Here is a 25,722-nt window from a genome sequence, read left to right as displayed (position 1 = left end):
GCCCTGATAGTGTGGAGCCTGCTTGGGATTCTCTCTCCCTTCCACCCGCTGTCCTTTCCCCACTCTCTATAAATAGATAGATAGAGGCTAAGATGGTAAGTTTTATGTCGTATGTGGTTTTCTATATGCTTTGAACTATGGAAGGGTATTAATGACACTTAGAGTGAAAAAATTCAGTAACAAACATACATATACCCAAATCTTTGTTAAAAAAATATATAAACAATTTTTTAAGCTGAAAATATCTCAATATTTACAGCACTTACGATGTCCAGACTGTAAAATGATCAGGGGGTTTAATTTTCTCTTTGCTGACTTGTGTTTTCTGTGACGCGCACCTGTTGTGTGATGCTTATGAGAACACGGATAAGAAGAAATCCGTCCCTTTCCTATTGAGGCTCATGGTGGGGGTGAGAGGAGTTAACAGTGGCCTTGCAACTGAGCAGCATGGCGGGGCTGGGATGCCTGATGGTCTTTGTGACCGGTTACCTGGACCAGGTGCGCACTGGCAGTTGACAGAAGCCAAGGACAGACCCCAGCTTCAAACCTGGGGAGGGTGTTGAAGGGAGGGAGAAGAAGAGTGGAAGAGACCTCCCCCCCAATAAGAGCACGTGAGACCTTTGCCCGGGTGAGGGGAGTGGGAGGGATGCCCTTGTCCACCAGAGACAGAGTCCCAGCCCCACCCACAGGCCCACACTGGCCCCTTTCCATCCCCAGCACCTCGATCTCCAATTCTGCCATAAACCCCTGACCTCTTCTCCAACCCCAACCCAGTCTCCAGCCCCTTCCCAAACCCCTCTACACCCCATCGCCCTGTCCTCTCCCCAGCCCCGTGCCCATTCTCATCCCCAATTCTGTGCACATATCCAGCTAGCCCGAATTCATTTCACCCCTCTTCTCAGCCCCCAATGCCGCTACCTCCAGACCCTCCTCCTTCCCCCTGTGGTGAGTAGATTAGCGTTTCTCCCCAATACCCACATCCTTGGTACTGAAACTTGGGAATGTTACCTGCAAAGAGACTCTGCAGGATTGTCCTGGTGGTCCCTGTGTCATCCCAGTGTCCTTGGAAGAGGGTCACAGTCAGAGAGAGGGAGGTGTGATGATGGAATCCAAAAGGGAGCAGCATGCATTGAAATGGAGGATGCCCCCCCCCCCCACCGAGCCAAAGAATGTGGGAAGCTTCTAGAAGCTGGAAAAGGCAAGGAATGGATTCTCCTCTAGAGCCTCCAGGAGGAACCAGCCCAGTGGACACCTTGATTTTAGCCCTATAAGACTCATTTCAAACTCCTGATCTCTAGAACTGTAGCATAATATGTGTGTCTTATTTTAAGCCACTGTCTTAATTTGTAAGCAGCTCCCAGAACTCATACACCCCTTCTCCCAGGCTCTGGCCCTTTGCACACGCTGGCCTCCATCTCTCTCCCTAGCAGAGAGAGAAATCACACACTTATCTGGCTGTGCTGTTTTCCTAGTCGGCTCTGTGCAGGATGATTTCCCAAACTCTCCAGGCTGGACCGGACGTGGGCACCTGTCACCACCTTGCTTCCTGCTGCTAAACCCTTCACTGAGGTCCCTGATGGCCAGATCCCGACAGTTGTACCCTGCCCTGGATTTGAACAGGGAGGGGCCTCAGAGTGCTCAGCACCCCGCCCCCTGCACCTCGCCCCCCCCCCCCCCCCCAGGGACTCAGGCTCTCCGCGTTCAGCTGGGCTGGGAGAGGTGGGGTTGGTATATGTTTGCTCTCCTGGCCCACCTGGGGAGGGGATTTGGGGGCCAGGGCTATGGCTAGACGGTGGGATTCCAGCTGCTCTGGGGGAGTAGAGAGCCACTCGGGCAGCACTTTTAATTCAGGCTCTGGGAACTTATCTCATCTCCAAACCTGGCATCTTTCCCGTCTTCCCAGAGGATCTGGAAGGCAGCTCTCTGGGCACCTGGCAGGGGGTGGAAAATGGAAGCTCTGACAAGTTGTGGATAATAATAACAACAAGGAGTATACCAGTGACAGCAGCCACGTTAGGCTCTGGGCTGGGCCCTGAGCACGCACCTCAGTAGTCCCCAAATTTCTGACTTTCACAGACCACCCTCAAGATTTTCATGTTATCTACCTTCTGCCTGAACTCTTATTTATTGATGTTTTATCAGACAAAACCCCCTTTAGAAACCTAAACCATTGGCTTTTTAAAACTGTGGTGTGGGGCGCCTGGGTGGCTCAGTCGGTTAAGCGTCTGACTTCGGCTCAGGTCGTGATCTCACAGTTCGTGGGTTCGAGCCCCGCGTCGGGCTCTGGGCTGATGGCTCCGAGCCTGGAGCCTGCTTCCGATTCTGTGTCTCCCTCTCTCTCTGCCCCTCCCCCGTTCATGCTCTGTCTCTCTCTGTCTCAAAAATAAATAAAAACATTAAAAAAAATTAAAAAATAAATAAATAAAACTGTGGTGAAATATGCACAACCTAAAGTTGACCATCTGAACCATTTTGAAACGGTTTGCATGGCTAAGCTGTGGCATAAAGGACTTCCATATAATGGTGCGGCCCTGCCCACCATCCGTCTCCAGAACTTTCACCTCCCCAGACTGAGACTCTGTCCCCATGAAACACGGACACCTCACCCCTGGCTCCCACCACCCACTCTCTGTCTCTGTGGACGGGACGCCTCTAGGGACACCAGACAGTGTTTGTTGTTTTGTGTCTGGTTTATTTCATTGAACACAACGTCCTCAAAGTTCATCCACCTTGTAGCAGGTGCCAGGATTTCCTTCCTTTATAAGGCAGGCTCCTTTATATTCCATCGTGTTGATATACCACAGTCTGCTGATCCGTTCTTCCTCCGATTGAAAACCTAAATCAGTTAATGAAAAAGAAGCACAACTCTTTTATTTTGGAATAATTGTACACTCGCAAGAAGTTGCAAAAATTTCACAGAGAGGTCTCCTGTACCCTATATTCAGTTTTCTCCAGTGGTACAGTTTCAAAATCAGGACGTTTACATCGATTAATCTACAGAACTGATTCAGATCTCAACACCTGCTATATTCGTTCCTGTGTGTGTGTGTGTGTGTGTGTGTGCGTGCGCAATTTCTTCACATGTATAGATTTATGTAACCACCCCCAGAATTATAAAGCTTAAATCAATTTATTTCCCTGCCACGAATGGGAAGTGGATGCCACCAGCAGTTAAGGCAAACTTTGCACAGCAGCTCTGAGAGGCACTGTTATTCCCATCTTACACACGAGGGAAGTGTGGATCTAGTCTCTCACTACTTTTTAGCTGTGTGACCTTGAGTAAATCACTTAACTTCTCTGGGCTTCCGTTTCTTTGCCAGTGACCTGGAGATGGTAAGTCTCTCCTCGAGCTGCCAAGAACATTCAATGAAATAATACTGAGTGCTAAGCACTTAGGAAAGAGCCTGGCACCAGTAAGTACTCAGTAAAATGTGCCACTGTTATTATTATTCCCACGGGTTGCCTTAAAGTTCGAGATCGGCTGCAATAAGAAAACCCATTTTGCCATTTCTCTTGGGCCCACATGGGGCCAGGCACCGAGCTAAGCTCTTGACTGGCTTTATCTCGGTGTGCCTTTATAAAGACACCTGGGCCTACCGCCACCCTCCTCGTGTTACAGATGAGCAAACTGAGGCTCAGAGAGGTGGATTCACTTGCCCGGGAGGTCACACAGCTTAGGAAGGGGAGGAACTCAGAATTCAAACTCAGGCCTTGCTGACTCGAAAACCAGAGCTTGCCACAGCCCTTGGAAGCCAGGCCCAGGGACCCCCAGACTTGGAGCTCTGCAGATCCCTCCCTTCATGGGGGTTTTGCAGGTGGCCCCTGGTAGAAGCTGGGACACTCTGGGCGTAGTTTTGACCACCCGAGAGAAATGGCTTCAATCCAGCCCCGCCTTCCCATAGCACAAACAGGAAGACCGAGGCCCCCGGAGGAGAAATGATAGGGCAAGGTTACACAGCCAAGGACGACGAGGGAGCTGAGCCAAGCCCCTGGGGCTGGGTGTGCTGCCCTTGCCCCCGGTGTGGCGAGTAGCAGCACAGAGCTTTGACAGCGTGGACATAGTTCAGCCTAATGGGTAAGAGCCTAGAGTCTGGACTCAGCTGTCTGTTTCCACGTCGTGGCGTTTTCACCTTGCGTGCCTTCGGCAGGTGGCTTCGCTCTCTCTGCCTCCGTCTGCCCACCTCCAAAGCGGGGGTAGCCAGGGTACTCATCTCCAGGGGCTCTTTAATATTTTAAATCGGCATTCTCGTACCAGACCCCTAACTCCCACTCCGCGTGGGTAGGGACGGGAGGCCCATGATCTGGCCATCCCGTGCCCCGCCTGGATGGTGCCAGCCCCTCGGCTTCTGCCCAGGGCAGCTGCCACCTCCACCGCACAGGTAGGCCGTCCTGGTGCAACCGGGGAGCGGTTCGGCAGGTTTTTCCTCCCTGCTGTGGAGCAACAGCTGCCCTCTGCCCGTCTCACCCGGCCCGGCCCATCTAGGCTCTCATGCTGCTCGCCGCCAGACCCAGCCAGTGGGCAGCGGGCGCCACATCAGGATGCCCAGCATCTTCGCCTACCAGAGCTCCGAGGTGGACTGGTGCGAGAGTAACTTCCAGCACTCGGAGCTGGTGGCCGAGTTCTACAACACGGTGAGAGGGCTGGGGGCAGCGGTGTCGCCGGACGGGGGGGGTTCAAACCCCGGCTTCTCCACACGGCCGCTGGAGAATCCTGCTGGAGCGTTCACCTCTCTGAGCTTTCGTCCGTCTGTGAGGCAAGGGGTGCTGGCCTTTGTTCATTCATGGGGCATCTGTGGTAGGTTTTGGAAATGCAGCAGTGACCAGGAAAATAGCCAGGCTCCCTGTTCCCCTGGAGCGGAGGACACGCATGTGACTCCAGGCATTCACAAGCCAGGGTGATGGTGCTCTAATGGGAGGTGCGGGGGCAGCCCTGGGGAGCGGGGAGGGCAGAGGTGATCCATGAGCCAGTGGCAGAGGGATGGATCAGGAAGGGCTTCCTGGAGGAGACGGCTGTGTCTATTTTGTTCTCAGCTGTACCCCCAGCTTAGGTTGACCAACTCATTCCAGTTTGCTGGGGACTATCCTGGTTTCAGCATCGGAAGTCTCATGTCCCGGGGACCCCTCAGTTCTGGGCACAGTAGTCCTCTTTCCCCCCATCCTTGGTATGAGGCCATATCGGAAGGGCTCAAAATTTCCTGGATGGCAGTGGCATTTCAGGAAAGCTTAGAAGACGCAAGCGGCCAAAGATTCATGTGGCCGTGCTTCTCCTCCTGCGGGGTGCTGGGGAGACTGCGGCGAATAAGGCAGGCCGCCCTTGTCCCTGGAGCTTCTGGGACGGTCGGTGGGTGGTGCAGGCAACGTGCTTTGCTCTGTGCCCTGCGCATACTGAGGGCGCTCAAAGGGGAGGCGAAAGATATGCCCAGGGTCACCGTGGCACTTAGAGCTAGGATTTGAACTTGGTGGGTCCAGGAGATGTTTTGGGGGCTTGGGGATTGGGAGCTCAGTCCCGGATGCCTCCCTCACTCTTGCCCTGTTACTTTGACCCCACCGCTTTCCAGAGCCGGGGGGAGGGGCACGGAAGTTTGAGATTCAGGGCTTCTCTGTGGTCTCCCTGTTTCTTGCTCCTCCTGGACAGAGATACTGACTCCGGTCCTCAGTGCTCTTGCCTGAAAAACGGGAGGGGGCTGAACGTGCCGATCTCTGAGGTGGAGAAGAGGTTTGGGGGTCTGGGACCCTTCTCCTGGAGTCCCTGGCAGTCCCTGAGGTGGGGGCCCCAGAGAAGGCACCGAGAAAGGGCTGCCGTAGGGCTGGGCTGAGACCCCAGTCTAGCCGCACATGCCCCACGCGAAACGCTCCTCTGTGCGTGGATTCGGGGAGGAGCGTTCAGGGCGCCTCCCTTCAGCCTGCCTCTAAATGCAGCCAATTGAGTGAGTGGGGGACACTCCCAGGGTGCAGGAGACACGGCTATGACACACACCAGATTTCCACAGCGTCATCACCGGGTACCTGCATTTCCAGGTACTTATCAAACGGAAACAAAAGTTTCACAAAATAGTAGCTACCTTTCCCTGGTGTGAACACACTTGGATATTTTCTCTTCTATCACAAAGGCTCTGGCAGGGGCACGTGGGGGGTTCAGTCGGTTAAAGCGTCCGGCTTTGGCTCAGGTCATGATCTCAGAGTCCTTGAGTTCGAGCCGCGCTTTGGGCTCTGGGCTGACAGCTCGGAGCCTGGAGCCTGCTTCCGATTCGGTGTCTCCCTCTCTCGCTGCCCCTCCCCCGCTTGCACTCTGTCTCTCTGTCTCTCTCTCTCTCTCTGTCTCTCAAAAATAAATAAACATTAAAAAAATTAAAAAGAAAAGAAAAGGCTCTGGCAAAACCGCCAGAACTTAAGGAATTGAATGCAGATTAGGTTATAAAGGGTCTCCCCAAGATTCTCTCCTCTAAAACACTTCTGAGTAGCCCGAACCCATCACCAGAGCTAATCAGTCATATAGGTCAGGGGTTGGCAGACGTCTGCTGTAGAGGCCAGATGTTAAATATGTTTGGCTTTGGGGGCCATACGATCCCTGTGGGAAGGACTCCGCTCTGCCATTGTACCTGGAAAGCAGCCACAGACGGCATATAAACAAATGAGGGGGGCCGTGTGGCAATAAAACTTTATCTGTGGACACTGAAATGTGCATTTCATGTAACTTTCACGTGTCACAAGATACTATTCTTGTTTTATTTTTTTTTTAACCATTTAAAAGCACAAATGTCATTCTCAGCTCGCAAGCCATGCAACAGAAGACATTGGGTAGAATTGATACAGGGCCATGGTTTGCCAGCTTCTGATAGAATTGTATATGCATATTGTATATAATATACATACACAATATATAATATTTTATATTATACAATAATATATTTATTATGTGGTATATGATATACACACATATATAATATTCATAAGATAGAATAATGTATTTATTACATATTGTGTATTATGTGCTGCATATAATATGGTATATCTTATATGATGTAACAATAATTGTTACATATACATAAATAATAAGCAGCCAACTAGAAACTGATAAGATCTTTTCTTTTTTGGCTTCGCAAATCAGTAATTAAAACCGAGTTTGTTTTGCAGCAAATGCAGGCACGCTCCTATTTCGCAGCTTCCTGTGTGCAATGTGTCAACTTGTGTTGAGATGTAGATGTACCTCTAGCACCTTCACCGCCCCCACTCGGTCATTGAACCTCCAGGAACTTGCATCACAGAGATAGTCCCAATGGTGAACAAAATTTACGTACAAAGTCCTCTCTGAGTCATTTGCAATTGCAATAAATGAATGAATAAATAAAAAGGAAGCCATAACACTTTCACCAACCTGTGAGGGCTCAGCACGTTCTGGCGAAATACCACCAAGCTCTTTAAAAGCATGTGTTTGCTCGAGGTTTATAAATGAAGACGAAATATGTAGCAATATTTTTTTTTGTTATTTTTTTAATTCTGAAGTTAGCCAACATACAGTATAGTGTTGGCTTCAGGAAATAGAACCCAATGACCCATCACTTACATGCAACACCCAGTACTCATCCCAACAAGTGCCCTCCTTCATGCCCATCACCCACTTTCCCCTCTCCCCCGCCCCCCCATCAACCCCCCAGTCTGTTCTCTATATTTAAGAGTCTCTTGTGGTTGCTTCCCTCTGTGTTTTTATCTTATTTTTCCTTCCCTTCCCTCAGGATCATCTGTTAAGTTTCTCAAATTCCACATGTGAGTGAAATCATATGGTATTTGTCTTTCTCTGACTGACTTATTTCTCTTAGCATAATACCCTTTAGTTCCATCCATGTTGTTGCAAATGGCCAGATTTCATTCTTTTTCATTGCCAAGTAGTATTCCATTGTATATGTAAACCACATTTTCTTTATGCATTCGTCAGTTGATGGACATTTAGGCTCTTTCCATCATTTGGCTACTGTTGAAAGTGCTGCTATAAACATTGGGGTACAAGTGCCCCTATGCATCAGCACTCCTGTGTCCTTTGGATAAATTCCTAGTAGTACAATTGCTGGGTTGTAGGGTAGTTCTATTTTTAATTTTTTGAGGGACCTCCGCGCTGTTTTCCAGAGTGGCTGCACCGGTTTGCATTCCCACCAACAGTAGCAAGAGTTTTTTAAAAGTTTATTTATTTATTTTGAGAGAGAGAGCACACGCACGAGTGGGGGAGGGACAAAGAGAGAGGAAGGGAGAGAGAAACTCCCAAGCATATTCCACAGAGCCCGATGCGGGACTCGATCTCACAAAGCGTGAGATCACGATCTGAGCCCAAATCAAGAGTTGGACACTCAACCGACTGAGCCACCCAGGCACCTCTGAAGGATATTTTGCTTTCTCATTGCACTGCTCGCAGGGTTGGCTGAATCTGGGGCAAAACCCAGGGCCACATGATCAGGGAATAGAAGCAGGAAGGAGGAACCACTGGAGGACTCATCCCGCGTGTTGGCAAGTTTCACAGAGGAGGACACCTGGGAATCGGGTTTGAAAGATGAGCAGGAAGTTTTGCCAAGCAGGGTGGGAGTCAAGGAAAAGGGAGGAGAGGAGAGAAGGATGTACTGAGTTCTGGACATGAAAGGGGCTGCACAGTTAGGGAAGGGTAGGAGTGTTTCCGTGGCTAGAATATGAGAAGAAATGAAGAGGAGCAAGTTTGGCTTGCTGAGTCGGAGTGTTTGAAATACATCCCACATTTGCTGATAGACTCGCTGGGCTCATGCATTCGTCCAACAAGAACGCCATAAACCAATGCGTGCTGATTGATCCCGGGGTCCCAGAGATGCTATGTGCTCCCGGGCTAAGGAAGTGGGGGGTCCAGGGTCAGATCTGCCCCGCCCCATGGTTAGCTTGTGGCAGAGGGAGGGCCAAGGGACCAGAGGGAGCAGAGGGGAGCCATGGGGATGACCCACTAGGACTGTGCCTGCTGAATGTGGAGGGGATCTCAATGCTTGAAGAATGAGTAAGTGTCTCCAAGGCATACAGACCAAATGGGCCAGCAGAAGCAGAGGTCTTGAGGCGAGAGAGAACAGCATCTCAAGACACAGTTGGTTTAAAGCCAGAGCCCAGGCTGCCGGTGGGGGAGGAACCGAGGGCTGAGGGAAAGGTGGGTGAGGTTTCCAGGTGCCAAAGGAGGAATGCCAAGCAGAGGAGTGTGGGCTCCATGGTGAGGGCACCCGGGAGCCATGGATGACTTTTGAACAGCGAAGAGTCAATGATGTGGGGAGCGGCTGGGACACCTGCTTGCCCGCCATAGATGGGCCCCGGAGAGACAGGACAGCAGATCCAACAGGAATAGAGGTCAAGGGTGTGGGAGGGCCTGGATTGGGTGGGGCGGGGGAGAAGTCAAGGTGTGGGCCGCTTCAGTCTGCTTCTGTTGGCATTAGCCTGGTGGCCTCCAGGTGTGGCCTCCTTCTGGGCTGCTGACAACTTAGGAGAGTTTCAAGTGGCGGGAGAGGAAGTTTCAAGCCCTCTCCCCCCCCCCCCCCCGCCAGCTCTGAGAAGCAGCTGTCTTGCTGAATTTCTTTCTTGGGGTCCTGCCAAAGCTTCAGAAGCTCTGCGTCTCATCCTTTCCAGAAAGCTCCCTCTCAGATGCTTGGGTACAGGACAAAGGGAGGGGATGGCTGGACGGGTGTGTGGGGGGGGGGTTGGATAGGCAGGGGTGCAGGGGTGGGAATGAGTGGGAAGAGTATGGGGGTGGGTACAATGGAAGGCACAGAGCGATCCGAGTGGGAGCCTGCAGTGCCCACACCTCCTACCTCTTTCTGCAACTGAGCGTTTCTGCTGCTGGCCTTTGCAGGGCGAGGGCTTCAGCCCCTCTTCTCTGAATGCTGTGTGGTGCAGGGGGAGACCTGTCCCTCTCTGAGCCCCTGGCTGTGAGTAGCAGGTCCCATGAGTTTTATTTTATTATTTTATTTAAAAGTATTTTTAAAAATGTTTATTTATTTTTGAAGGAGAGAGAGACAGAGCATGATCAGGGGAGGAGCAGAGAGAGAGAGAGAGAGAGAGAGAGAGAGAGAGAATCCGAAGCAGGCTCCAGGCTCTGAGCTGTCAGCACAGAGCCCGATGCGGGGCTCGAACTCATGAGCCGTGAGATCATGACCTGAGCCGAAGTCGGACGCTTAACCGACTGAGCCACCCGGGTGCCCCTGTTTTTTTTTTTTGTTTTTTTTTTTTACTGCTTGTTTATTCATTTAAGAGAGAGCATGCAAGCAGGGGAGGGGCAGACAGAGGGAGGGGGGAGAGAGAGAATCCCAAGGCGGCTCTGCACCTTTAGCATGGAGGCCAATGTGGGGCTTGAACTCACCAACCTTGAGATCATGACCTGAGCTGAAATCAAGGGTCAGATGCTTAACTGACTGAGACACCCAGGTGCCCCCCGTGAGTTTTAAACCATACCTCCCTCTTCTGTATTCCTTCTCATCGAATTCACAGCAAAAGCATTTGTGCCAGCCACCCCGCTCCCGGAAAACGAGGAGGGGCATGGTTCCTGATTTCACACAATGGTGATCATGCCCATGACACATGCTGGCCCAGACTCGATAGGTCCCTCTGGACCTCTTTTCTGCTTCAGAAAAAGCCTTCTGGGGGGTGACAGAGGGGTCCAACTCAAAGAGATAACGGCCCCTCCATTTTGTGCATGATTCAGCAAGAATTGGGACAGCCACTGTTCCAGGCTCTGGGGGCACAGAGATGACCAACGCAAACCAAAATGCCTCCCCTTATGGGGCTGGTGTCCTGGGTATGGAGGAGACAAAAACAGAAGTCAAGGGTACAGCATGCCAGGTGGTACTGGGAAGAAAGAAAGACTCCTTTCCTTCCTTCCTCCCTTCTCCTTCCTTCCTTCTTCCCTTCCTTCCTCCCTCCTTCCCTCCCTTCCTTCCTTCTTCCCTTCCTTCCTTCCTTATTCCCTCCTCCTTCCTTCCTTCCTTCCTTCTTTCCTTCCTTCCTCCCTCCTTCCCTCCCTTCCTTCCTTCTTCCCTTCCTTCCTTATTCCCTCCTTCTTCCTTCCTTCCTTCCTCCCTCCCTTCCTTCCTTCTTCCCTTCCTTCCTTCTTTCCTTCCTTCTTCCCTTCCTTCCTTCCTTCTTCCCTTCCTTCCTTCCTTCCTCCCTCCCTTCCTTCCTTCTTCCCTTCCTTCCTTCCTTATTCCCTCCTACTTCCTTCCTTCCTTCCTCCCTCCCTCCCTCCCTCCCTTCCTTCTTCCCTTCCTTCCTTCTTCCCTTCCTTCTTCCCTTCCTTCCTTCCTTCCTCCCTCCCTCCCTTCCTTCCTTCTTTCCTTCCTTCTTCCCTTCCTTCCTCCCTCCTTCCCTTCCTTCCTTCTTCCTTTCTTCCCTTCCTTCCTTCTTCCTTTCTTCCCTTCCTTCCTTCTTCCCTTCCTTCTTCCCTTCCTTCCTTCTTCCCTTCCTTCTTCCCTTCCTTCCTTCCTCCCTCCCTCCCTCCCTTCCTTCTTACCTTCCTTCCTTCTTACCTTCCTTCCTTCTTTCCTTCTTCCCTTCCTTCCTTCCTTCCTCCCTCCTCCTTCCTTCCTTCCTTGCTCCCTCCTCCTTCCTTCCTTCTTCCCTTCCTTCCTTCCTTATTCCCTCCTCCTTCCTTCCTTCTTCCCTTCCTTCCTTCTTTCCTTTTTCCCTTCCTTCCTCCCTCCTCCTTCCTTCCGTCTTCCCTTCCTTCTTCTCTTCCTTCCTCCCTTCCTTCTTCCCTTCCTTCCTTCTTCCCTTCCTTCCTTCCTTCTTCCCTCCCTTCCTTCCTTCTTCCCTTCCTTCCTTCTTTCCTTCTTCCCTCCCTTCCTTCCTCCTTCCTTCTTTCCTTCCTTCCTCCCTCCTCCTTCCTTCCTTCCTTATTCCCTCCTCCTTCCTTCCTCCTTTCCTTCCTTCCTCCCTTCCTATTTATTCAGCAAATATTCGCTGAGTTCTTATTCAGAAAGGGAGCAGCTGTGGGGTACTAATAGTAATTAACTCACAGGACCATGGAGAGGACGAAGCAACTGCTGGGCATCCCAAATGCTCGTCCACACAATGGACTACTCAGCCATAAACAGGAGGGAGGCGCTGATGCCACAACATGGATGAACCCTGGAAACAGGACGTGCCGTGAGAAGCCAGCCACCAAAGGCCACGTTTGGTAGGATTCCATCCACGTGAAATGCCCAGAAGAGTCAAATCTGCAGAGCCGAAGGGGCAGATTCGTGGTTGCTGGGGGGCGGGGGGAGGAGGGAGTGCTCATGGATACAGGGTTTCCTTCCGGGGAGGTGAGAATGTTCTAGAACTAGAGAGTGGTGATGGTTGCACAACCTCATGAATAGTAGAGTAAAGCCACAGACTTGCACGCTTTATATATTTATTTTTAAAGGTAATTTATTTATTTCTGAGAGAGAGAGAGAGAGAGAGAGAGAGCCCATGTGTGTGCGTGCACGAGCTGGGGAGGGGCAGAGAGAGAGGAGAGAGAGCATCCCCAGCAGGTTCCACGCTGCCAGCACAGAGCCCAATGCGGGGCTCGATCTCATGAACTGTGAAATCATGACCTGAGCTGAAACCAAGAATCGGGTGCTTAACGGACTGAGCCACCCAGGCGCCCCCGGGCTTCACACGTTAGAAGAGTGAATTTGAGCATATGTGATTTATACCTCCATTTGGAAAAAAAAAAAAAAAACACAGATCTAAAAAAATTTACAGTTCTTGGTACATCCCAAGCATTGAATAAAGTTATTACTATTAGAAGGTAAACATGGCCAGAGATGCGGAAGTGTTCGTGTATTACCTTCGCTTAACAGGTGGCACTTCCCGTATAACCCCCAGAACAATTCTAAGAAGTAGGGACTCTTTATTCTCCACATTTTACAAGTGGGGGGTAAAGGCTTAGAGAGTGTACGTTTCTTCCCCAGGGTTGCACAGCAGGTAAATAGCACGGGCACAAAAGCTGCGTCTGCCCACCTGGTCCCAGAGTCTCTCACTTAATTAACCACCGCATCGCGAGGCCGCTCAGTTACTGTGTGATTAAGAATTAATTATGTGTTTCTTAATTCATGCAAGTAAGTCCCGTTCAGGGAGGGTCTGTGACTGCTGCTTTAGCTGCACACCCCCAGCCCTGCCCCCACATTCACGCGCATTGGTTGAGTGGATGCGGAGGGGGGTCCTCGACAGGTGACAGAGCCAGGTGTGGGTGGTGGGAGTTTGAGCTTTGGCGGTGGGGAGAAAGAGCTTGGGGGTGTTTCGTTGATGTGATTGATTCGGCAACTTTTTTTCTTGAGCGCCCGGTGGGTGTTGGGGACACAGCCAGGGGTCGAATAGTTGTGTATTGTCCTCACGGAGGTCACCGTCAAGGTTGAATCAGTGGAACCCACAAATGAAACGACGGGTGGGAGAGAAGCCGTTTGTGGGGGGCGGGAGGGGCAGCTTGGGTGGCCGGGGTAAGTGAGAAAGGGGTTCCCCCACTGCCTTTTCCCAAGGCCGAGGTGGGCAGTCAATTCTGGTCTGTCTGCCGCCCTCCCTTCTCCCCGCCTTTCTTCTCTCACTTCCTTCTTCCCTCCCTCTCTTCTCCCCCCCCCCTTCCCTCCTTTCCTTCTTCCAGACCTGAGGCACCCAGCCACATCTATTTGCCAGAGACCCTGCAGGGTACCGGTGATCAAAAAAGCAAATTATTCCAGAATCAAAGCAACACAGCAGCCACGATAGCACCCGGGCCAGGCACATGGCTACGTTATTGACGTGTGTTCTCTGCACACATCATTGTCTACAAAAACTTTCTGAGGACCCGCTGTGTGTGAGGCACCGCTCTAGACCGTGGAATTTCACAGCAGTGAGCAAAACTGGCCCCAGAGCCCTTGGTTCTCTAATCCTCACTGCCGCGCTCGGAGGTAGAGAAGGCAAATGAGGCCTGCAATGTGTCCCAAACCCCGACTGGATGCACCCGTGAAGGCAGATTGTGTCTGGGGGCTCCGTTGTGGCATTTGAACAACATAGTAGGTACTGAAGGAATGGCTGGTAAGCAAACAATGAGTGAGTGAGTGAATGAATGAATGCATGAATATGAAGACACCTGCTGGGGCTGGGGCCCAGAGAGTCCAGCTCTTGGTCCTGGGCAGGTGCGTCTCCAGCCTCACAGAGTCTGGGTGGGGCCAGGGGTTGGGAAACGGGCTGGCCCCAGGCAGGGAGGCAGGCCCTGGCAGAGGGCAGTCTCTGATGCTATCAGAGACTCTGGAACCAGTTGGAGCCCATTAATCAGAGGCTCCGCCCATTGCTTTGGCCTCATTCTGCACGCTCGGGGGCGTTCTCGGAAACTTCAGTCTTGGGTTCTGCTGACCCCCAAACCTGGAGCAAGGAAACCAAGGATAAGCCTGTTACTATTATCTCCCACAACAACGACAGCCGCAGCAGGCCCTTGCTCTTCATCGAGCTAGGACCACATCCCTGGCAATGCAGTCTTTCAGTGCCTGGCCTCACACGTCCCCCTCCAACAGCTTCCACAGTAGCGTTCATTATGCTCCCCCATTTTACTGATGCAGGAAAGGGAAACCCAGAGACAGTACGTCACGCAGCCAGGGAGCAGGGACGCTCCCTCTTAATCATTGCCACCCGTCTAGGCCTCTTGTCTCTTAAGGCAGGGGGTAAAAGCAAACTCTGGAGTCCCCCAGAGCTGTGAGACCTCAGGGAAGTCACTCCACCTCTCTGAGGTCCAGTTTTCTCATTGCCAGAGAAAGAACTAGAAAGCCACACGTTGGGGGGATGGGGAGGCGGAGCAGGGGGCATGCGAGGATTAAAAGCAATGTCTACAAAACCATGATGTCAACAGGTGAGAAAGTGACAGTCCTAACGCCTTCCATCCAGAATGTTCCAGGCACAAGGCATTCTTCTGCCAAGTGTTTTCACGTATGTGACTGGTGATCCGTGTAAACCTGTTTTGAGGTCCAGTCAACAGGAAATATTTCCCGAATGGGGAGGACACAGCCCCTGTTCTGAGAGCCGTCTAGTGGGAGAGCGAGACAGTTCCAGACTGGCGGACAAACGTTAGGACAGAGGGACATAGCACAGCGGGAGGCCACCTGACCCTGCCTTGGGGAATTGGGAAGGCTTTATCGGAAAGTGATGCCCAGGTGACAGGTGGAGGTGGAGTTGGCCTGGCCAAGAGGGGTAAGTGGGGACAAGGGATGTTCCAGGCAGTACGGACGGCACGTGCAAACTTCTGGAGGTTAAGGGGTGAGAGAAAGCATGGCTCATTTGGAAGAAGTGGGTCATCCCTCACACCTAGATGATAAAGTTGAAGGTGGAGAGAGATGAGTCATGGAGGGAGTTTGTAAGTCAAGTTTAACAGTTTGCATTTTATTTATGGGAGTCACAGATGTGTTTTAAATGGAGGGTTTAGAGTTTGGGAAACTGGTTGGTTCAGCATCTCTGGCCACGCTCGATACACCCTAAGGGCTGGTGTTTGAAGGCAGAGGGAACGTAGGATTTGTTTGGGATTTTGCCCGTATTCAGTATCCATGGCCCCATTTTCCCCTATGACCCCCTAGCTGCCCTTCTCCAACTGGTTATGGTCTCAGTGGGGTGGTCAGTCAAGGAGCTCCCCCTCCTCTGGCCAAGGGTGGGTGTGGTCTCGGCAACATTCCAGAATTTGATGAATCTCGGGCCCGGATAGAACAGCTACAAAGTTGCCCAAAAGCTGCCTCCTGAAGAGACTGTCCATTCAAGGCTCAGAGCTGTTGTGGTTTCTGGTTTTCCTTGTCTTCCGCAATTCTTTTGATTAATGAGTTCGCCATAATAAATGACTGAATGATAACTAATTTAATGAGTAATTACATACACACATATTTATATTTGTGGTAAAAGTTCACCAAATTCATTTCCTGTTGCTTGCTACCGAAGAACCCTAGCTAATATACCAATGGTGATGATTTTGCTGGATTGAAGAAATAGAAAGCTAGCTTAAGCAAAAAAAAAAAACCCAAAAACCCAAAGAGGAAAAATGCATTGGCTAGGTACTGGGGTATCTCAAAATGGAAAGACGAGTTGCTTGGGAAGGCTGGGATCCAAGGCAGGTCTGGAGGATTTAGCTCAAAGGCAGACTCCCCGTGGCCTCAGTCTTGTCTGTTTGTGGTGGCAAGACGGCTGACATATCTTAAACATCGAGACGATATCCCCAGATCTTAGGGAATGGACAATGGCGTGACACAATCTTGGTGATTCCCAGGCTTTGCGTTCGCTCCAAGTTTCAAATTCCCGAGAAAATCTGATTGGCCCAGTTTGGGATAGGCGTCTACTCCAGTGGGGGGAGGGGGGCAGGGCTCATGATTCAGACACACCAAGTGTGTAGTCACTGTGAGCTAGGTGGCCATGCCAGACATGTGTTTGACTTGTCCGTTGGTGGGCATCAGACACCTTGGCGTGGAAAACAAGGACATGGAAAACGAGTGGAACCAGACCAGTTCCACTCGTGCCAAACAAGTTTTCCAAGGGTCCTCATGGTGGCTTTTGAGCTGGTTTGCCATCACCCAAGGAGAGCCATGGGCTTCCCTAGAATCAGAAGGACGCCTGCCTTGGGACACCTGCCTGGTGCCCAGGACCTAGGCTCCTAGAGGGTGGCCTTGGACCAGGTAAATCATTTCCCTATACCCACCACCACGCTCTGTAGTTTTTTTTTATTGAAGTGTAGTTGACACACAATATTATATTAGTTTTAGGGGTTTGTCAATTACATATGTTCCACAATGCTCACCACGGTGAGTATAGTTACCGTCTGTCACAACGCAAGGTCATTACAATATTCTTGACTGTACTCCCTGTGCTGTACTTTTCAGCCCTGTGACTTATTTATTTTGCAACTGGAAGCTTGTATCTCTTCGCATAATCTGCCTACCCCTCCCCCCCTCCCCTCTGGCAACACCCAGATCGTTCTCTGTATTTATGAATTTGTTCTCTTTGTTTGTTTGTTCGTTTGTTTTTAAGATTCCACATAAAAGTGAAATCACACAGCATTTGTCTTTCTCTGTCTTATTGAACTTAGCATGATACTCTCTAGGTCCATCCATTTGTCACAAATGGCAAGATTTTATGCTATTTTACAGCTGAGTAGTATTCCGATGTATGTATAGACCACATCTTCTTTATAGGTTTTAAAGATTTTGGGGGTGCCTGGGTGGCTCAGTCGGTTAAGTGTCCAACTCAGGTCATGACTCAGGTCATGATCTCACAGTTGGTGGGTTCGAGTCCTGCGTCAAGCGCTGGGCTGACAGCTCAGAGCCTGGAGCCTGCTTCGGATTCTGTGTCTCCCTCTCTTCCAAATTAGCGTTTTTGTGTTTTGGGGGGTAAACGCTCAGCAGCAAAATAACCGCTCATGTGGTATTTCTATTTTTAATTTTTTGAGGGGCCTCCACAGCGGCTGCACAATTTGCTTTCCCACCCACAGTGCACAAGGGTTTCCCTTTCTCCACATCCTCCCCGACATTTGTTATTTCTTCTTCTTCCCTTGTTTAATACTCGCCATTCTGACTGGTGTGGGGTGATAGCTCATTGCTTTTGACTTGCGCCCTAGTCTTCAGGACGTTGAGAAATAACGGAGTGCCCTAGTTAACAGGGCACTGTTTCTTCACTTTCTAAGATGGGATTCAGGCAACGAAAGAGACCTTTACAAGAGGAAGATTTTATTGGGGAGAGAAGGCTGCAAATGAGTGAGCAAGCAGGCTGACCTCACGTTTTTTTTGTTTTCTTTTCTTTTTTTAATATGTTTTTTATTTATTTTTGAGACAGAGAAAGACAGAGCATGAGCAGGGGAGGACCAGAGAGAGAGGAGAGACACAGAATCTGAAGCAGGCTCCAGGCTCTGAGCTGTCAGCACAGAGCCCGATGTGGGGCTTGAACCCACGGACCGTGAGATCATGACCTGAGCGGATGTCTGACGCTCAACCGACTGAGTCATCCACGCACCCCCCCCTTTTTTTTTAATATATGTGAGAACACCTTTTTTCTGAGCTCATGTGAGATATCTCTGTGGCCCAGACATATCTGGGGGAAACTTTGAGGGGCAATGAAGTCCTGTATCAGCAGTCAGGGACTCTGAACCCTTGGAATTCTGGTGCAAACGTTCTTGTCACCTTAATTGTACTCATAGACTAGTGAGACCTGGGGACCTCTGGGTCAAGGACACAAAGAGGGAGCGATAATGCAGATGTCAGAAATGCAGACATGGAAGGTTAGAACATTGATTTTACCTCCTCCTAGTTAGTGGGTGGGGGGGAGTATGGATCCAATCCCACGTCACTTGGACCCAGAATCCCAGGAACTGGTATTCTTTGGTTTCAAATGAAACAGCCCACTAAAAACAGCTTAACTAGAAAGGATCATATCTGATTATTTTTTGAAATGGAAGTCTGGAGGTAGATGGTTCTGGAATAGCTGAATTCAGCAACTCGACGTCATCAAGCCCTTTGGCTCTGCCATTCACAGGGAAATGGTTCTCAAAACAGTGTCCAGGGACACTGTGGGGTCTCTAGAGCTTTCAGAGGTTCCTCGAGATGAAAATTATTTTCATAATAACATGAAGATTTTATCTGCCTTTTTCACTCTAATTATCTCACCAGGGTACCATAGAATCTTCTAGGGGCTTTGTGATGAGTGATGACATCATCTCTCAAATGGCCAAGGGAATGTGTGCTGGTGTAGTCCTGCATTTTGAAAATTTCTCAGTTTCACTTCCTAATGTTTATTTTTTTTTTTTTTTTGACAGAGAGAGAGAGAGAGAGAGAGAGAGAGAGAGAATGAGCGGGGGAGGGGCAGAGAGAAAGGGAGACACAGAATCCGAAGCAGGCTCCAGGCTCTGAGCTGTCAGCACAGAGCCCGATGTGGGGCTCGAACTCACACACCGTGAGATCATGACCTGAGCCGAAGTCGGCCGCTTAACCGACTGAGCCACCCAGGCGCCCCCCTCAGTTTCACTTTCTAATTCAGTAAATCCTGATAAATGTAGCTCACATTAATGAAAAAAAAAAAAAAGTAATAGATTCATTTGCATTCGTATCCCATTGGTCAGACCAAGTCACAAGGGCTCAGCGAGTTGCAAGGAAGGCTGGGAAATGTAGTCTTTAGTTGCGCCACTGTGTCTTAAAGTTGGGGATCTTATTTCTAGAAGGAAAAGGGGGAGAATGTATGCTGCAGAAAGTCAGTAGATAGACTTTGCCACATTCGTTGAGTGAATGAGTGAATGAACTCATAGAAAAACAGACGGAGTGACGAATGTACTGATGACTGGTTGACTGCCAATATCAACCGACCGATTGCCAGAATCTGGGTTCCTTAACTGCCTGAAAGAGGGCAGATGACCAATGGCTAAGGACTGAGGGTTTCCTCCTCTGCCTCCGCTTCTGACGACCCCCTCCCCACGTCCTCCTCTTTTCCAGTTCAGCAATGTCACCTTCTTCATCTTTGGGCCTCTCATGATGTTTCTGATGTACCCCTATGCCCAGAAACGCTCCCGCTGCATTTATATCACTTGGATCCTCTTTATGGTCATAGGTAGGTGGGGGTCTGTGACACTGGGGTGGCGGGGGTTGGGGGGACAGCCCTCTTGACCACCTACCTTTGTCTCTTGCTCCAGGCCTATTCTCCATGTATTTCCACATGACGCTTAGCCTCCTGGGCCAGCTGCTGGATGAGATTGCTATCCTGTGGCTGCTGGCCAGTAGTTACAGCATATGGATGCCTCGCTGTTACTTCCCCACTTTCCTAGGAGAGAACAGGTGGGGCTGGGGCCGGTCCTCTGTGGGTCCCATCAGAGCCCATCTGAGTTCCTTGGAATCCCTCCCCCGACCAGCCGGATCAGGGCTTTCTCCCGACCTTATCTGACTTAACTCCTCCTCTGGAAATCCTCCCCTGATCCTACCTGGATAGTTTGGTACCTTCTCCAGAATGTGTCTAAACCCGCCAAACCCATACTTAAGCTTACCTGGGCCCCAGGGACCTCTCCCATGAGCCTATCACCTGGGCTCCCTGGAACTTTCTTTGGATCCTCCTGGGTCCCTCTCTTGACCCGAGACCCCTCTGAATCTCTCTCCTGATGCTATTTGACCCACCTGAGGCTCCCTGGACCCCTCTTCTGATAGTGTCTGGGACCAACGTAATTTCTTCCTTAATCCTACCTGACTTCCCTTAACCCCTTGTCTGGCCTGGGCCCTGGCACCCTCTGCTGAGCTGACTAAGCCCTTTGAGCTTCCCTGAGACCCTCTCGTCACCCTATCCACCCCCTTCAGACCCTGCCTCGACCCTTCTTGGGACCCTCTGCTGAGCCCACCCGGGAGCCTCAAGATCTTTTTCTGAGTTCAGTTGGGCTCCCTAGAACCCCTTCCCTTTGCTCATCTACCTCTGCCGCAAGATCTCCTGACCCTGCCTGACCCCCCCCCCCACCCGCCAGACCCTTCCAGTCACCCTCCCACAGCTGAGTCCTTCTTCCCTCAGGCCCCGGTTCACCTGTCTGGTCCTCATCACCACGGTGGTCAGCACCTTCCTGTCCTTCCTGAGACCTGTGATCAACGCATACGCTCTCAACAGCATCGCTGTGCACATCCTCTACATCGTGTTCCAGGAGTATAAGAAGTGGGTAGTGGCCGCAGGTGCCTGCCCGGGGAGGTGGCTCCCATCACCCTCCAGGCACCCCCCTCCCCTGCTTACTCATTGAGTCCCAGCCCCAGAGTGCTCATCGACTCCAGGCTCAAGGAGAGGATATGCTTTCCCCAAGATCATCTACTAACAAGGAGTACTGTTGGGATTGGAACCGAAGGCTGTCTGATAGCAGAACTTGTCCTTTGCATCATGAAAACCCCAAACATACGTACAAGCAGAGACTATTGCACCATAAACCTCCGTGTGCCCACTAACCAGCCTCGACAACTGTCAGCGTTTGCGTTATGCATTCCCCCAGATTCCACACACTGGCACCTATGAACTTTTCAGGATTTAACCCTCCTAATTAAGAGGGTTTTTTTTTTTAACCCATACTAGACCTTGACAGGATAGAGGTGGGGGGGGGACTCTCAAATGGGGCAATTTGAGGAGAGCTGAATAAAAGGCTTATTTACAAAGGAGATGGCAGGTGTAGGAAAATCACCAGGGAATTTAGAACCCCTGTGCTAATAAGCGTGGGCTCCTATGACCATCAGGATACCTGGGTGGGGGTAATGGGAGGGAGTGATTACAAGAGTCTGGAAGGAGAGAGCCCTGCGGAGAGGGCCTCCTTAGCAAGAAATGTCACCTCCAGTTGCTGGTTGCAGCTAGCCTGAGTCAACCCCACATGGAGGAGGCCAGAGAAACAAATATTCTAACTGTACTCTCCCCGTATCCTTTGGTTTCTCGCTGGGGTGCTCCATTGGCCAACCCAGCTGGAAACCATTGGCCACTCCAACTGGAAACCATTGGCCAACTCAACTGGAAACCATTAGCTAATCTAACTGGAAGCATTCAGTCCACACAACTCAGCATCCCACCTCCCTGGGGCATAGGGCAGACCGGAGAGCGTCAGGGAAGGATCTAGAGGGACAAATGTTAGATATGGCGCACACAGTGCTAACCAAGTTGACAATACCCAGATTGAAGTGATGTTGCCTCAGTTTCTCAAGATGTCTTCTTACAACTAGACATGTTGAAAGCGGGATGCAAACACAGTCTCTTAAGTTTTCTTTTTTTTTTCAACGTTTTTTTTTATTTTTTTTATTTTTGGGACAGAGAGAGACAGAGCATGAACGGGGGAGGGGCAGAGAGAGAGGGAGACACAGAATCGGAAACAGGCTCCAGGCTCCGAGCCATCAGCCCAGAGCCTGACGCGGGGCTCGAACTCACGGACCGCGAGATCGTGACCCGGCTGAAGTCGGACGCTTAACCGACTGCGCCACCCAGGCGCCCCATCTTAGGTTTTCTTTATATCATAGCAGTCTCTGCCTCCCTCCCCTGTCTTCCTGCCTCTGATTTGATAACAGAAAAACTTCATCATTTTGTCCTGTAGAATATTCTAGATGTAGCTGTCTGCTTCCTGTGTGGTGTCTTTCGTTGTGTTTATAGATATAGATATAGAATAGATACAGATATAGATAGATATAGATATAGATATAGAGATAGAGATAGATATAGACACATATTTGGTATTTCCTGAAAATTAACATTTAGATCTGGATTTAGGTTTACATGTTTTTAGGCTAGAATGTGCCATGTGTGGTTCTGGGTGCTTCTTTTTCCATCCCATTAGGCCCCCATAATGAGGGGTTGTTCCACTTCTAGTGCTATTAAGATTGATCAGGCCCATAATTCCTCCTGCAGTGATTATCTGGAGTTCCTCCTTTAAGAAGGACTTTCACTCATCAACCTTGAAATACGCTTTGCACAGGAATGATAGGACTGATCATTGAGTGTTTCCTTTAACTGATCCATTTCTAGCGTAATGAGTTGGGGCCTTACTTGAGTAGGGACCCCGGAAAGTTTTTAAAAAGTATTATTATGAACGCACGGATGTTTACGTCCTAGAGGTGTTTCGATCCATTGCAATCACCGTGCTGTATTTTTAACTTTTTATTTTGAAGTGATTGCAGACTCCTGGCAAGTTTCAAAAATAGTACAGAGTTTTGTGTCTCCTTTCCCCCAGCTCCCCCCAGCCTCTCCAATGGAGTGTCTTGTGTAACCATAGTACAGCCTCAAAAGGAGGAAATTGACGATGGTATTAACTAGACCTCAGACTCTGTTCAGATTTCGCCAGTGCTTCCTCACTGTTCTTTTTCTCGTGTGACGTTCAAACTGTCCCGTTTTAGACTAGGGGGCAGGGCCCGCGCACTGTAAACCATAAAGGAGTCGTTGCCTCACCACATTCCCTCATATGCTCTTTCCTGAAGGACACGGAGTCAGCTTTGCTGCTGGGGAAACAGATTCTGAGCGTGAGTCGTCCCAAGAGACGTGGCCTCCAGGGAATTTACCCTCCCACATATGGACATGCACGTTCTCATAGCCACACGGACAGGAATTCTCCTGCACTGACTCACGGTTGTGCACACACTCAGAGCCCCAAACTCACAAACAGGGAAGGGCTAGTTGATTAAGAAATCTGCAGTCTGACAAGCCTGGCTCAGCCCCCAGCTCCACTTGCTGGCTGTGTAACCTTGGGTGCGGTTAGAGCGATACCTTAATCTCGCACACCTGCTCTCTCGTCTACAAAACGAGAATCATAGCGTTGCTGTCAGGGCCGAGTTTTGATCTGAAGGACTTTTATTATTGTTTTTTAAGTCTATTTATGTTGTGTGTGACAGGCAGAGAAAGAGCGTGCGTGCAGGAGAGCTCGGGAGGGGCAGAGAGAGGGAGGGAGAGAGAGACAATCCCAGGCAGGATCTGCACTGTCAGCACGGGGCCCGATGTGGGGCTTGAACTCACGAACCGTGACAGCATGACCCGGGATGAAATCAAGAGTCAGAAGCTTAACCAACTGAGGCACCCAGGCGCCCCTGACCCGAAGGACTTTCAGAACTGTACCTGGCATCCTATAAGTGCTCAGCAAACGTTAACAACAAGCACAAATTGGGCCCCCTCCCCCTTGTACTCTTGGTCATTCCCTGCTCCCGGCCTCATCTCCTTGGATGGAGGAATTTCCCATCAGCCCCTTCAGGCTCTGCTATCTGAGCCAGGCTCTGATCTTCCTCCTTCTCTCCCTAGGACCAACAACAAGGAGCTTCGGCACATAATGGAGATGTCTGTAGTGTTATGGGCTTTCGCGCTGACCAGCTGGATCAGTGACCGCTTGCTTTGCAGTTTCTGGCAACGGATTAACTTCTTTTACCTGCACAGCATCTGGTAAGGACCTGCCCTGGAGGTACGGAGCCCCAGAACCAGAAAATCTCAAGATGCCAGAGCTTGGAGCAGGAGCCTGGGGGCAGAGAGGGGAGGCACGGATACTGGGAGTGCCTGTGTGTGTGTGTGGGGGGGGGAGGGGGTGCTGGTTTCAGTCAAGGGTCAAGTCCAGAAGGTCCCTTTGGAAGGTCAGAACCCGTGAGAGGTCAGGACCCATGAGAAGTAAGGAGAGAAGCAAGGAGGGGGCATCGGGCTAGCTCGGGGACATCCTGTGCCCTCACCACCTCCTCCCTGCACCCCACAGGCATGTGCTTATCAGCATCACCTTCCCTTATGGCATGGTTACCATGGCCTTGGTGGACGCCAGGTATGAGATGCCAGGTCACACCCTCAAAGTCCGCTACTGGCCTCAGGACACGTGGCCCGTGGGGCTCCCCTACGTGGAAGTCCGTGATGACAAGAACTGCTGATGTCTGCCAGCTTCTTGGCCAGCCAACCACCTGCCAAGTCAAGTCCCCTGTGTCTTGAGGAAGGAGGACTGGATCAGGAGTCTGAGAGACACTCACGGTTCTTTCCTCCAGCTCCCTTTCCCCTTCCTCCTCGTCCTGCACGGCCCCACCCCAAGACAGGGGACCTCGCGACCCTTCCGTGCAGTAGTCTGATGACCTGGGGGAGCAGCCCGGCATAGGTCCACTCCACGACCCGCCCTTATTCTCTTTCAGTTCCTCTTTTCTGCTCACTTTGTGAGGCTGGGTCACCTCGGGCTGCGGTCACCCGGCATCCACTGCGAACGGCCTCAGGCTGGGGCTTGGTCCCCGGGCATCTCATAGATAGCGGTGGTCACTGCTGGACCTGTCCTTGGCCATGCAATGAGCTCGCGGTTTGTGAGTTCGAGCCCCGCGTCGGGCTCTGTGCTGACAGCTCGGAGCCTGTTTCCGATTCTGCGTCTCCCTCTCTCTCTGCCCCTCCCCCGCTCGTGCTCTGTCTCTCAAAAATAAATAAACATTTAAAAGAAATATAAAGAGCACCAGGCTCGGCGTCGGGCAGAGCTAAGCTTGAATCCTGCTCCGTGATTTCCTGGTCGTCTCATCTGGGGGAAGTGGTTTTTCCTACCTTTGAAACGGAAGCATCTTGTCTGTAGTATGAAAATGTGCTTTGCGTCTGTTTTCCCGTTCATTCATTCACCTCTTCGACAAATGCGCGTGGAGTTGGACAGATGCTTTATGTCTGACACTACCCATTGCTGATACCAGACAGCAAAGACATACGATGTCCCTGCTGTCACGCGGAGACACCTGTTGGACAAATACAAAGACACAGAGGGCATTTCCAGACACTAATGAGTGCTGCCACGGGGATGAAGCAGGTGATGTTTCAGAGAATCGTGAGGTGGGGAAGCAGCCCTTTCAAGTGGGCGCTCGGGGTGGGGGTGGGGGGGTGCGCTTTCCGGATGAACTTCCATGACCAGAGGAGACCAGCCATCCTGGAGAACTTGGCAAGGCCGTGCTGGGGAGAGAGAATGGCAGGTGTGTGACTGCCGGGGTGTGGATGAACTGGAGGCTAGGAAATGGCAAGAAATTCGTAACCGGAGGGCCCGGGCTGGGTTTGGTACCCATGGGCCACTTGACATTCTTCGCAAAGGAAGATTGTCTGGCATCTAGGCCATCGCTCACTCCCAGAGGAGTAGAGGCTAGCCCATCGGGCCTCTGGCCTGCTGGAGAGCTGGGCTAGCCTCCGCTCTAATTGAAAGCCTCTACTCTACTCACGTTTATTGAGTACCGTGTGCTATATGCCCAGGACACACATCATCGAACCTAACCCCCCCCCCCCCCCCCACAGCCCTTCAGATAGACACAAACATTCTCGTTTTATAGATGTGTC

General features: G+C 50.9%; 1 protein-coding gene across 1 annotated transcript; it reads left to right on the top strand.

The window, feature by feature from the left end:
* The first annotated feature begins 447 nt into the window (after positions 1-447).
* ACER1 (alkaline ceramidase 1) lies at positions 448-24,754 on the top strand. Its single transcript, XM_042911159.1, has 9 exons — positions 448-498; positions 4,284-4,379; positions 4,507-4,632; positions 15,105-15,165; positions 19,366-19,539; positions 19,622-19,763; positions 20,479-20,616; positions 23,707-23,844; positions 24,146-24,754. Exons 1-9 carry the CDS (start codon positions 448-450, stop codon positions 24,309-24,311), a joined length of 1,092 nt encoding a protein of 363 aa, XP_042767093.1. The 3' UTR covers positions 24,312-24,754.
* The last annotated feature ends 968 nt before the right edge of the window (positions 24,755-25,722 follow it).

Source organism: Panthera leo, chromosome A2 (assembly GCF_018350215.1).
Source record: "Panthera leo isolate Ple1 chromosome A2, P.leo_Ple1_pat1.1, whole genome shotgun sequence".
NCBI lineage: Eukaryota > Metazoa > Chordata > Mammalia > Carnivora > Felidae > Panthera > Panthera leo.
The sequence above is the reverse complement of the archived record's forward strand: the minus strand, read 5'-3'. Positions and strand labels throughout refer to the sequence as shown.